This window comes from Crocuta crocuta, unplaced genomic scaffold (assembly GCF_008692635.1).
Source record: "Crocuta crocuta isolate KB4526 unplaced genomic scaffold, BGI_CrCroc_1.0 scaffold139, whole genome shotgun sequence".
Classification (NCBI taxonomy): Eukaryota; Metazoa; Chordata; class Mammalia; order Carnivora; family Hyaenidae; genus Crocuta; species Crocuta crocuta.
Window position 1 is genome coordinate 11,897,666 of NW_027533258.1, and position 13,223 is coordinate 11,910,888.

Below are 13,223 nucleotides of genomic sequence, written 5' to 3' on the forward strand. Positions count from 1 at the left end.
CCTGCGCTGGTCCCGTCCAGAGGCGCGCAGCGGAGGGAGAGCCGCGGGAGGAGGGAGCTTTCATCTCCATCCGGGCTGCTCAACGGAGAGAAAACGCTGTGGACGATGGAAGCGCTCAGGCCTGAGAGGTGTGCTGGGCCCCCAGGTGACAGGAGCGTGACGCTGTCACGACGGGGGGCTGAAGGCGCTCCTGACACAAGTCCTCCCACGCCTGGGATTGCCTCCCTCAGGACGAGCCCCGGGAGAACTGGGCACGGGCCCCCCGGTCCGAAGCGCCCCGGCCGCGGAGACATTCCTGTCGTGTGGGAGCAGCTCAGCGCAGAGCGGACTGAGTTCCGCCGAGTCGTCAGACGTCAGACTTTCTTTGGAAGATCGCTGCCCGTGCGGCGCCTCTTCCGTGTGGCGTAAATGACACGTGGCCTGTCACAACACTGGCTTTCTGTAGCGAGGGCGTCTCAGCCGCTCGCCCCATGGCTTGTCCTTTTTTGGCAGATCACGTGCAGCTGGCTCTTCCCGGGACACCCGTGTGACCCCACGGGAAGGGCGGAAGCTGGAGGCGCACACCTGGGCTGGTCGCGGCTTCCAGGCCGCTGAGGGCGGTGCTCAGTGTGGGATGACGGCGGCGGGCGTAGGGCCGTGGCGCTGTCAGCAGTCCACGCGACGGGATGGGTTTCTCCTGTCCCGGAATCGGCGTTTTCTGTAACGGTTCCTCCTAACGAGGGAAAGCTGTGCATTTCACGTGGAAGCTGTAAGGAGACATTTGTAGCTACTTTTTAACGCAGAGGTACCGATAAGCATTAAAAACAAACTTTTCCAACTTTTGATATGTGAACACACGTCTTTAATAGCTCACTCTCTGGGAGAGTTTGAGTCGCCCACACCTTTCAGAAGTGTGGCGTTGACAGCAGTCAAAAAGTAGCGATTTTAGGTGCAGCGGCCCAGCTGCCTGACCCGCTGTGCTGTGGGCCCGGCGCAGGCGGCCGCGCTCCCCCTCCGGCTCCTCCCGCGGAGCCGCCCCGGTGAGGTCTCGCTCGCCCGGGCCTCACACCCCCTTCGTCTCCGTCTTGCAGCTCGCTCGCCCCAGCTCACAGGCCCCGCTGAGCGCTTCCAGGGGACAGCCCCGAGTAGCCCCGGCGGCCCCCTCGCGGGGAGCGCCAGTCGGAACCCGTGAGCACGGCCCGGGCCCGGGCCCGCTCCCGCACGGGGCTTCGCTCTGCTGTCACGGTGAGCGGGCAGCACTGGGCCAGTTTCCTAACGTCTGTGCCTTACTTTGCACCGGTCACGTGGACGTGCTGGCCACGGCCCTTCCTGGTTCCCACCCACGGGTCCTGAAGGAGGTGATCCGAGGCAGGGAGTTCGTCCTTCCTCTGCTGCGAGGGCACGATGGCGGTGTGCGGACTGAGAGTCCCCTCCTGGGAGCACCGCGTGCGGTTTCCCCGCAGGAGTGTCTGCGGCTCAGGTGGTGGGGGTTCAGTTTGTCCACCCCAGGTTGTGTGTCTCTCTGGTCACTGCTGCCCTGCAACTGAGCAAGCGAGGGATGGGGCGGTGGTCCGCCGTGGCCCCCTCTGACCCCAGGCTCTCCACCCTTGGGGGGCAGCTGCCCAGCCTGGTCAACACAGCCCTGCTCACGAGGCCCGTGGAAAGCAGAGGGGGCCGCTGGCCGTTGTGCCCCTTCTCTGGACTCTCAAGGGCACAGAGGTTACAAGCCGCCGCCCGGCACCCTTTCCTCTGCCAGCACGTCTTACCCTCCTGGGCTGCACTGCGTGTGGCATCCATCGCGGGGGACCTGCCTCCTTCTACCAGAGGGCCGCCCGGGGCCACTTCTACTGAGGGGGGAGGACGGGCACTTCCCCGGTGACCACTAGCTTCGTGGCAGAGCCCTTCACGCCATCAGGCTGACGGCCTGCTCTCCGCAGAGCCATCTGAAGGTTTGCCCGGCGCCCCACCACGAGGAGGCTGTTCACGTAAAGTACGTGGTCGATGTCATTCTCTTTGAGCGGGAAGTGAGCAAGCAGGTGCAGGCCCAGAGTGGCCGCCCAGGGCCTTCTCTGGCCACACTTGGCTGGGGTGACGGCAAGGGGACCTGGTTTTGCTTCTTTCCATTTTCAGTTTGTTTTGGAAGGGTCTGGACTCCTCTGGACCCTGCCCCACCGTGTCCCCTGTTCCCACCCGCGGCTGGCCTCTGGGACCCTCGCCTGCCGCCACCCCACTCCAGGGCACACAGGTGCCCGTACACAGCTGCGGACCACGGAGGGCCAGATCAGTGGCCGTCCCCACCAGCAGGGACAGCAGGCACGCGGTCCAAGGGGAGTGTGGATGTCAGGACAGGAACCCGAGTTCGAGGCTCAGCTCTACTGCTCTGTGCCCGTATCAGACTCTCTGCACCTGGGTTGCTTCATCTGCAGACTCAGAGCTAACTCTGCACCTGCTACGCGCTGGGTACTGTGGGTGTGCGCCACGAATCTGGGTAACTTCAGTCTGTCCAGGGAGGGAGGCAGGCAGGAGACTCACGTACCAGAACAAGGCTGTCACAGGCCATGTCTGCACAGGCCCCCCAGAGGTGCTGACTTAGCTGAGTTGTAGAGGTCCCAGGTAGACAAACCGAGCACAGGAAGGGGGACAGCCTGGTGGAGGCCCCCCGCTGGCGCCGGGGCGGAGGGAGGGGGCCCATAGCTGGAGGGTCCCCGTGGCCCAGGGGTGGAAGTGGGGCCACCGTGGTCATTCAGGGGGACTGCTCACAGCAACGCAGACAGNGCCATGGGGACAGAAACGTGGAGTCGGGGTGCCTCGGAAGTGCTCTGGGGAGCCGCCTAGCTGGACGCAGCTGATGTGGGAGCCCTGGGGGGGGGCTCGGGCTGAGAGGGGCGCCTGGGGGAACCTGGCGAGAGCTACGGGAAGGTTCCACGGGCCCTCGGGTGGGACGGGTCTGGAAAGGCTGTGGCCGAGGGGTCTGCCAGCGCAGAATCTGCCCTGCTGCCGAGCAGGGCAGGGCTGGTGACTGACGTAGGGCGAGTGGAGGCTGCAGGGGCCGCTCTCAGAGCCGCGGCGGGAAGCAGATTAGCGCAACAGAGCAGGTTTCCTTCGTGACTGGAGGGAAGCGCGGAGGCGGGCGGCGGCGGGGGAGGGGGGTCCTGGGGTGTCCGGGTGCCCCCTGCTGCCAGCGGACGGGAGGCAGCCTCACTGTCTAGCGGGCGGGTCTGGAAAGCTGCGGAGTTCACCGTGAAGGACGCCGGGTGTGTAGGGAGGAGCTGGGGGGCAGACTCGGATCTGGGACGGCACCGGGCTCCACGGCCTCGCCTGAAGGTGGGACCTGCGTACGAAGCTCGTCGGGTCGGCGCCGGGAGTACGGGCGGCCCTGGACACGCAGCCGGCAGGGATGGGAAACGGCTTTGTACGTGGCTGCAGGCGTCTCCCACACCGGAGTGTTTAAAAGACACAGAGTGTCCTCGCTTCAAATTGTTGCTCTGTTCAGAAGCCTCTGGATCTACTGCCTCCAAATGAGTAGACGCCCGTCCACTTCCAGAACCAGCCTCCGTGGTTTTACTGTCGTCTCTCACGGTCCTGGCTCTGCTCAGACCAACTACTGGGGGCTGTGGCTCCGGGCAGGGGTCTCAGACATACGAAAGGTGGTAAGGGTCAGGGGTCACAAGCTCGGCCAGCGAGGAACCTGGGACTTACGCTGACGTGTTAACTGACGTGGCTTCTCCGGGCGTGTCTGCCAGTGCCGGATGCTGCTGGAGCCCAGAGCCTGGTGCCTGGCCGTCCCGTCAGTCTGGGGGTTGGTTGACCCCTGAGGGCTCTGACGAAGGGGGCAGGCAGGTCTGGGGGACGAGTGGCCACGGGCAGGCGGCCACCCACGCTCCCATCTCAGGCACAGGAGGGCGTGGGCGGGCGCCACGAGTGCGTGCGTCAGGCAGGGCCGTCGGTGGTTATCGCGGTGGGAAGGAGCAGGTGACGGCCAGCGGGGGACAGCCTGCGTACTCCCCCAAGTTGGGGTGATCCAAGTCCCCGCGGTTTGTGTGCGCGGGGAGGCCCTGGGCCTGGTCGCTGGGGGGTCCGGTGGTTCTCACGCACACACAGTGGGGCTCCGTGGCCCCTGGCTTATACAGCTTCCTGGGGACACCGGTCCAGTCTCTGCTCACTCCTCCACTAAGGACAGAAGAAGAGGAGACTCTCAGCAGCACGAACAGGAACGCGGGAGTCTCGGGGGACGGAGGAGTGAGGGGGCGTCTTCCCGAGGTGCTGGTGTGCAGCGCGTGCCCAGCCCTCCGCGCTCTCAACTCCTCCAGCATCTCCCGCCCCGCCCCTGCCCCGCCCTGTGCCTTCCCAGGAGCAGGCACCCCCCACTGGCCCGGGAGCTTCTCAGAAGCAGCATCTGGCCCTGAGCCTCCTCCCCGTTCTCTGCTGCACCCCAGCACCAGGCTGCGTCTCCATCCTACGGCCTGCGGCTTGTGGGTGCAGGTGGGCAACTGAGGCAGCCACCCTGGGCTAACGGGTCGTCCCTGCGAGAGGCCCCACCCTGGATGTGAGGAGGCCTCAGAGGTGGAGCATGGTGCTCTGGCCCAGCACGGCCTGGGCACCCTCCCGCCCGGGGCCAAGGCAGAGTCCCCGCGGGCTCACAAGGAAGGTGAGGTTCTGGACCTGGTGCCCCGTGGACGTCCCAGTGTCTGGGACCAAGACCTGGTTAGAAACCACCCCGCCAGCAGCTCCCCCAAGAACAGGCTGTCAGGGCTCAGAAAGGCCCTCCTTCCAGCCTCCTTCCCCCAGGCAACCTCGCTTCACCCCCAGTCCCTGTCTGAGCAGAGCCGGCCGAGGGTGGACCTGTCAGGGTGGGGAAGGCACGGAGGCAAGAAGGGGCCACAGCGCCAGGGCTGGCGGGGGAGGCAGCCTCCCAGGGGACCCGGGTCCCCGTGCCCCAGCCCCTCCCCGCGGGTGGGCAGGCCGGGTCTCTTCAGAACCGGACGGCAGGAGCTCTCCTTCGGCCAGTGTGCCCCTGCTTCCCTGAAGTGAGCCGGTGGACCCGTGACGGTGCAGGGGCCGGGCCCAGGGCCAGCGGCTGGCTTTGGCTGCTCTGTCTGCACACGGAGTCGGCCACAAGCAGGGCAAGAAGGCCTCTCCCCGCAGAAGGGGGTGGATCTACACAGCACCCTGGGAAGTGGCTTCCCTACCCTTCTCAGGGAGAGCGGGGCTCCTCCTGGGAGGCCCGTGGGGCTGGTGCGTGGGGGCGTCCGTATTCCGCTCCGCGGCGAAGGGGACCGACGGCTGCAAGTGCATTTGGGTCCAGGCTGGCCTGATAACCAGCAGGAAAAACGTTTTGTCTCCCGCTCCCCAAACAACCCGGGATAATCCCTGCGGCATCTACCCTAACCGGGCACACCTCGCTTAATTCCTGCGGGCAAGGCCGTACTTTAAGACGGCATCTCAGGTTATCGCTGCCAGTGGCTGTCCCCACTGCCTCACCCCTGTCTCCCGCAGGCAGGAGTGATCTGTGCGGAGGCAACAGAGGCCCTGGGATGGATCAACAGGCCAAAGCAAGCAGCGGTACTCAGGCCTTCGCACGCCCAGACCCGCGTCTCTGGGGAACTGAAGCAAACAGAACACAGGCCCCGCTCTCAAGCCTGACCTCACTGGCAGTGATGTTTTCTGGGCTCGGGAGGCGCCAACACGGAGACAACATTGAAGATGGCTCCCCAGAGCGTGTGGCCTTTGAAAAGGTCTCCGAGTCAAGAGCTGCGTTAGGGCTTCGCTGGATCGTGGACAGGACGACTTGGGGGAGGCGGGAAGGGTTAGGGGAGCCCGCTCACCTCTCTGGGGAGCACCACAGCCGGCTGCCCCTGCTGGAGCTCCACTCGGCGTTGCACGGCGGGAACTTCTGCTTCTCCTCCAGCGCCCGCCTGCCTGCCTCCGCGCCCTGGGTGACCATGGCTTCTACCCGGGTCAGTTCTGGGGTCGGGAGGCCGTCTGCTCCGTAGAACCTTCCGATCACCCTTCCTGCAGCGACAGGAGAGCGGAGATCAGCGTCACAGCGGGAGGGACACACGAGCAAATGCCTCCGCTCCGTGATGAAGTGCGAGTCCCCAGGGGTTCTGACCTGCAGAGCAAGAACTCCCCAGTGTCCCACAAGACCCCTGCTCTAGCTGTGGACGCCTCCAGCACGGAGGCCGTCGGCCCCGCCGCACGTGCAGACGCAGCTTCCCTGACCCATCCTTCCGTGCCCCGCAGGGCTCCGGGCACTTGTCACACAAGCGACTGGCTGATCGGGCAACATCTGTGGCTCAGTTCTTCCCAAGCTTAAATTATTTCCTCCTGTACAACTACAAATAAGCCCTCTGTTGAGCATTTACTCGGCATCAGGCGCTGTGCTCTCTCTGCCGCCGTTCTGTGAACCCTCTTACGCACTTGTAAGAAAGGAATTGGGGTCCCGACTCCCAGGAGAGACGGGAAGCTGCGTAGCCGGGGTGGGGCCGGGAGGCTAGAGCTCAGGTTCTCCACCCACCGTCCTCTTCCCACTCAGTCCCACTCAGTCCTTAGTGCGGTTTCAGAGTCTCCCAGACAAGCCTGCAAGTGGTCCGCGGGCCTGAGCCCCAGCAGTCACCCCTCAGGGGCAGGGATTCGCTGCGTCCCGCGGTGCAGGCCCCATCCGGGCAGCACCTGCCGCACCAGGGCTTCTCGAGAAGCAGCAGCAAAGGGCTCCTCGAAGGGATGACCTGCCCCCGCTGTGCCCGGACGGCAGGGGCGCTACGTGCCGCGTGCCCAGCATCCGGGCGACCCCTCGGGTCCCGACTTCAGTGCTGTACACAGGCCGCCACCTCCTCCCACGGCAGTCTGTCCAGCAGCAGACACGGTCCGTCCAGCCTCTAAAAGACACCGTGAGTCCGACTGCCCTGTTTCTACCCCCCCCCGGCACCTGAGCTGTGGACCCCAGCGGTGGCCTCAGCCCACTCCCGACCATGCCGCCCCACCGTTCTTCCCCCGCAAAGCAACCCAGCCGTCTTCGGAAAACATGAGTCCCATCCTGTCCCCTTCACGCCTGGTCAGGACCCCCCGTGGCTTCTGAAGCACGTGGATCAAATACAGACTTCTGCCCACCACCCCCTCCCTCCCCGGCGTGCTGTGGGTCCAGCACGTGGGCTTCCTCTCTTCCCTGACTGCGCCTAGCTGCTCCTCGCTTCAGCACTGCTGTTCCTTCAGCCTAGAAAGTTCTCTCCTCAGACCTCAATCTGACTGCCCCTCATCCCAGCCCCGCCTAGAGGCCTCCCCCGATCATCTGCTCTAAAGGTGCCACAGACCCCCCCCCCCCCCCTNGTGTCATCCGTTTCCTTATTTACGATGTGTCTCTCACCAGCAGTGAAGCCTCAGCACTCACAACAGCTTCGCAGCGGGCACTCATTTTAAATGCTTACTGGAACAAATGAGGGCTCGGGACCCTAGGCCCAGGCTTGCAGCCTCGGAGCCGGCGTAGCGGAAAACTTGCTCTTAGAAGGTCTCTGTGTAAGGTGACCAGCCTGTCGTGGTGGGTGTTAGTAGCGGGAGCCACACAGAGGGCGGTAGTAGCAGAGGCAACAGAGAAAGGGTTGTTGAAGCCACGTCCTGAGAACCGTGGTCACCACCGGCAGGGTCTGCACGTCACACCGTGTCCAGAACACAAAGAAGAGACATCTCGTCTGCTCGTGCGGCTGCCAAGATGGCTTCCCGTCTTCACTTCCCTGCACGCAGCACAGCATAAACCTGCATCCTCTGGCGGGGTCTGAGGGCTCCTGGCTTCCACGGGGACAGACGCGCAGCTCACCCACAGCAGGTACTCAGACACGCGCGTACTGCAGCTGAAATCCGCCTGAAGCCTCCAGACACCAGTCCCCCCCCCCCCCCCCGCCCCACACACGCACACACTCTTCAGACAAGGCTGGTTCGCTCACGTCCACAGACGCATCCGTCTGTTCCCCAAATGTCGGATGACGTGTCTGGTCTGGCACCCTCTGCTCACTCTCAGGGCCCCATCCTTAGAGCTTTGTGATAGGATTTCTTTCCCTTATTAGCCAGTAATGTTTCAACCAACCTCCCGGGGCAGAGGGAGCACCCAGCCTCCTGGAGGTCTGCGGGGGCGTCAGACACGCCTGTGGTTCAGGGATGACCTGGGGCAGACGGGGTGGCTCAGTTGGTTAAGCGTCCGACTTCAGCTCGGGACATGATCTCACGGTTCATGGGTTTGGGCCGCGCGTCAGGCTCTGTGCTGACAGCTCAGAGCATGGAGCTGCTTCAGATTCTCTGTCTCCTTCTCTCTCTGACCCTCCCCTGCTCATGCGGTCTCTCTCAGAAATAAATAAAACATTAAAAAAAAAAAAGGCGATTCCCTCAAGCATCACCAGTAGGTAGCAAGCGCAGCGTCCTACATGACCGGCTTTAATAAATACGGGATTAGCCTGACTTCCTCCTGGGAGACCATTCCTTTGGGATGGACACAGACTAATGTACGTCTCCTTACAAGACAAAATAAATCACTGTCAGAACTGCACACAGACTGAGGCTTCAAGCCCTCCTGACGGGGTGCTGACACCCGATGCCTGGGGCACAGTGAGGGAGCTGGTTGTTCAAGGGTGGCTCAGGCACTCACTAACGGGCACAACAGGCCAACCCAAACGGCCACACCGTCCTCTCCCAAGATTACGAGCGATGGAAACCAGTGTCCCAGCCACGTCCTTCTGGGACTCTCTGCCACGCTAACAACCAAAGTTTAAGGCGAAAAATCCACGGGCATTTATTTTACAGATCTTAACCTCAAGTCCAATCCCCGTAGCTCTAACCCCTTGACAAAACTGCAAGACAGCTGAATAGAACCTACAGAAACGGCCTGTGGATCACCTACCAACGAACTCGTAATTCTTCTCATAGAACGAAAGCCAGTTTTGAAGTGTCAGCATCTCTGAAAACGACAGGTCGGATACATCGTCCACCAGGCCTGCTGCAGAGCGGTCCCCTGTCACAAACGCCCTAGACGCGTCCCGGCCTGCAGGAGAGAAGGGTCCACGTCGATTAGCCTGCCAATCGCTGGCACTGCACCAACTCAAGGGCCTATTTTCTGAGAGACTTCTGAGAACCCCTACTCCCCATCTCCAAGAAAAGCCCCCTCCCCTGCTCCGGGACAGATGCGCCTGGGTCTGGGACACTTATTTTGGCGTTTATCACGTTGTTCGTTCACCTTCGGCAGCACTGACTGACCGTGTCTTCAGGCTTCCATGACACTATGTTCCTGGACTTCCTCCTCTCTCTCTGGCTCGTTTCCTACCAGCGCCTCCCCCTCTGCGGTCTACTCCCGTGTTTTCACAACCACCTCTACGCCCAAGATCGCCTGACTTCTCCTGATGGGTGTCCAGACCGGTGTGTCCAATTACTTACTCAATGTCGCTTAGGTGTTTACAAACGTCCTGGGTTCAAAACGTCCACACTAACCAGCACCCCCAGGCCCAGGAAGCCTGCGTCTATTGGAGTATTTCCTATCTTGGTAAATGTCACCCAGTTGCTAAGTCCAGAAATGCAGTCCAAGACACCTCCTTTTCCATCCCTTACATCCTTCAATGTCTCCCTAAGTAGTTCTCCTACCTGTGTGTCTTTCTCTGTGTGCTACAAAGCTGGCTCAGGTGGCCACTGTCACTCACCTGAACTACCAAAGTACACCCCTAGCGGCTCTCCTTACGTTCGTTCTTTCCCTGCTTTTAGACAACACTTACACTGGTATTTTAAACATGACTGATGTCATTCTCTTGATTAAAAATCCTCAGCGGCTTCTGGGTGGCTCAGTCGGTTAAACATCTGCCTCTTGATTTCAGTTCAGGTCATGATCTTATGGTTCGTGGGATCAAGCCCCACATTGGGCTGACAATGGGATTCTATCTCTGCCCCTCTCCCGCTCATGCACGCGCTCTCTCTCTCTCTCTCAAAATAAATAAACTTTAAAAATAAAAAATAATTCTCAGTGGTTTCCTTTTGCCCTAGAATAATATCCAGATTCCTTAACACAGTACTCAGGGCCCTATACTGCTAGCCATCAATCCCGCCTTTCCACCATGCTCTCTTCCTCTCTCTCCTCTCCCCCGTTAGGTTAGGGCCTCTGGCAATACAAGTGTGTTTTAACACTGTCACAAAAATAATTCATTAATTGTTCACGCAGTAACTATTTAATGCCTTTTTTCCTACTAGTCTGCAAGTTTCATCAGGGAAGAGAACATACCAGACTCAGTATTGATTCCCCAGTGTCTGGTAGTGCCTACTCTTTAATAATTATCAATAAATATTGGCTATATGAAACCCATGCATTGTAATCAATTTTCAATAAATCAGTTATCTATAATTATTTTCAATAATTCGAAGGAGGAAAGAATAGTCATTTTTTTAAATGTTTATTTATTTATTAGGAGAGAGAAAGCGTGTGTGCACGTGCCCAGGAGAGGGAGAGAGAGAATCCTAGCGTGGAGCCTGAGGCACAGCTAAACCTCATGGCTGTGAGATCATGATCTAAGCTGAAATCAAGAGACAGATACTTAACCGCCTGAGCCACCTAAGTGCCCCAGGGGAAAGAACAGTCTTTTCAACAAAGGATGCTTGGACAACTGGATAGCAATATGCAAAAGAACACATCATATATAAAGTTATCTTGAAATATAGCAAAGGCCTGAATGTATAAGCAAAAGTTATAAACTCTTAGAAGAAAACATAGATATAAATCTTTGTGATCTTGGATTAGGTGATGGTTTCTTAGATAAGACACCAAACGCACAAGCTACCAAAAATTAATAAACTAGACCTGATCAAAAATTAAAAATTTTGTGCATTAAAGCAAACCATCAAGAAATGAAAAGACAACCTATGACATGGGAGAAAATATTTGCAAATCATGGATCTGATAAGAGTCTAGTATCCAGGGTATGTGAAGAACTCTCACAACTCAATAAAAGGGCAATTCAATTAAAAAATGGACAAAGGATTTGGACAGACATTTCTCCATGAAGATATACAAATGGTCAACAAGCACAGAAAAAGCTGTTCAACAGCTTTAGTTATTAAGGAAATGCAAATAAAACCACGATGATACCACATCAAAGCCATTAAAATGACTATAACCAAAAAGACGACAATAAAAAAGATAACAAATTTGGCGAGAATGTGGAAAACCTGGAAGTCTCAGACACCAGTGTTGGGAACATAGCCGCTCTAGAAAACAATGTGGCAGTTTCTCAAACTGAAACACAAGAGTTACCACGTGACCCAGGAATTTTGCTCTCAGGTATAGACCCAAGAGAACTAAGAACATACGACCACACCCAAGTGTGTCCACGTAGGTTCAAAGCAGTGCTGTTTCATAACAGGCAAAGTGGAAACTGCCCAAATGTCCAACAAATTATAATCAAATAAACACTATGTGGTATATACATAATATGGAGTACCATTTGGTCCTCAGGCAGATTGCAGTACTGATACATGACGATATGGCCTGGATGAACTTTGAAAACATGTGCTGAGTGAAAGCCAGGAACAAAGGCCACACGTATGATACCACTTATATGAAATGTCCGGACAGAGAGTAGACAGTGGTTGCCAGAGGCTGGGAGGTAGGAAGGACTGCGTAGTGACTGCCAGTGGCTATGGGGTTTCTTTTGGGGGGTATAAAAACGCCTGGAATTAGATTGGGGTGATGTATGCACAGCTTTCTGACTATATTAAAAACTAGGAGCGCCTGGGTGGCTCAGTTGGTTAAGCATCTGACTTCGGCTCAGGTCGTGATCTCATGGCCTGTGGGTTCAAGCCCCGTGTCGGGCTCTGTGCTGACAGCTTGCTGAAGCCTGCTTTGGATTCTGTGTCTCCCTCTCTCTCTCTGCCCCTCCCCTGTGCTTGCTCATGCTCTCGTTCTCTATCTCCCCTTCAAAAATAAACATTAAAAAAATTTTTTTAAACTACCGAATTGTATGCTGTAAAAGGTAGATTTTATATTCTGTGAATTCTATCTTTATAAAAAATAATAAAACACTGAATGAACAACTCAATAAAGGAATACATCTGCTAGACCCTCCTAGAGGGTGTGGGTCGTGGGGAACATTAATTTCTGATCCCTTAGCACCTGGCACACGGCGGGCTGCATGGCAGTGGTCAATGAATGGGTGTTGAATGAATAATGGGCACGAAGGAACTCAGCAGACAGTAGAGCACGCTGCAGAGGAAACATGACCCCAGAGATGGAAGGTTTCGTGTTCACACGTGTGCATCCCTCCCTGGCAGCTGTGCACCACGAACCGTCCCTCCTCTGACCCCGGTCCCAGCTCTGCTTCTCGGCCTTGGTGCAGCTCTGGGAAGTCCCTTCCTTGCCTGGCTGTTTGAGCGGCAACACCAGCTGACCCCCGTTCCTTCTGTCCACGCTTCCGGCCCTGAAGTTCTCGCCACAGGGTAGTGACTTGGATTTAGGTACCAGATGCAGCTTCCCGATTCCCCAAGACGATGACAAATGGAAAATGCTCCTTTAACATCAGCCTGGTCACTGCCTGTACGCTCCCCATGTCTTCCTCCTTAACCGGGGAGATGGCTGTCCCTCTGGGCTGTGGCCCTGGGCCGACGCCTGTCGGCACTTACTCGTGAGGGCTGTAGGCAACCACACGCCTCGACCCCCTCAGCTGGAGACAGAACACACTTCGCCTGACGGGCTGCGGGCCTCACGTCTGTGCAGCCGTTTTGCGGGATGAAGGGCTACGACGCTGCCCAGACCGTTTCTCTGCGTTCCTACCTCAGAACCTGTAACGGAGACCCGCGCGCCGGCCCTGGAAGCCGAACAACTCAAACCAAACGTACTGTGATTAGGAGAGGCCGGGAGTGGGGCGGAGACAGGGTACTTTGGGTGGGAACCCCCTCCAGACGCGGCGGACTCGGTCGGGTACTCGGAGGTCAGGGACTAGGTCTCGCTCACCCTGTGCCCCGGGCCACGCACGGGCGGGGGCTGCGGCCGGTGGGCAGCTGAAGACGCAGAAGGCCTGCTTCTCGAACCTACGTCGCGAAAAACGGGTGGGACACCCAGGGAGGGGAGGGGCCGGTGACAGTCGGCCAGTCCCGCTCGCCCCGGTCTGAGGGAAGCGGGGAGACCAAGCTCGGGGAATGAATGAATGAATGAACGAACGAACGAGTGGATGAGTCGGTGCACGAACGGACGACGCAGAGGCGGCCACGGGCCCGCGTCGCAGCAGAAC

At 58.5% G+C, this 13,223-nt stretch overlaps 1 protein-coding gene across 6 annotated transcripts in view; it reads right to left on the reverse strand.

Moving 5' to 3' along the window:
- Nucleotides 1-3,517: 3,517 nt before the first annotated feature.
- CYB5D2 (cytochrome b5 domain containing 2) overlaps nucleotides 3,518-13,223 on the reverse strand; it is a 10,059-nt gene continuing 353 nt past the window's right edge. Inside the window, exons 1-4 of one of the 6 annotated variants that reach the window (XM_077746589.1) lie at nucleotides 12,947-13,217; nucleotides 8,864-9,004; nucleotides 5,805-5,991; nucleotides 3,518-4,149 (exon numbers count right to left, since the gene is read on the reverse strand). In XM_077746589.1, coding sequence (XP_077602715.1) covers nucleotides 3,930-4,149; nucleotides 5,805-5,991; nucleotides 8,864-8,918 — 462 coding nt within the window. In that variant the 5' untranslated portion in view covers nucleotides 8,919-9,004; nucleotides 12,947-13,217 and the 3' untranslated portion in view covers nucleotides 3,518-3,929. The other 5 variants (XM_077746591.1, XM_077746587.1, XM_077746590.1 and 2 more) reach the window with 5 other exon arrangements.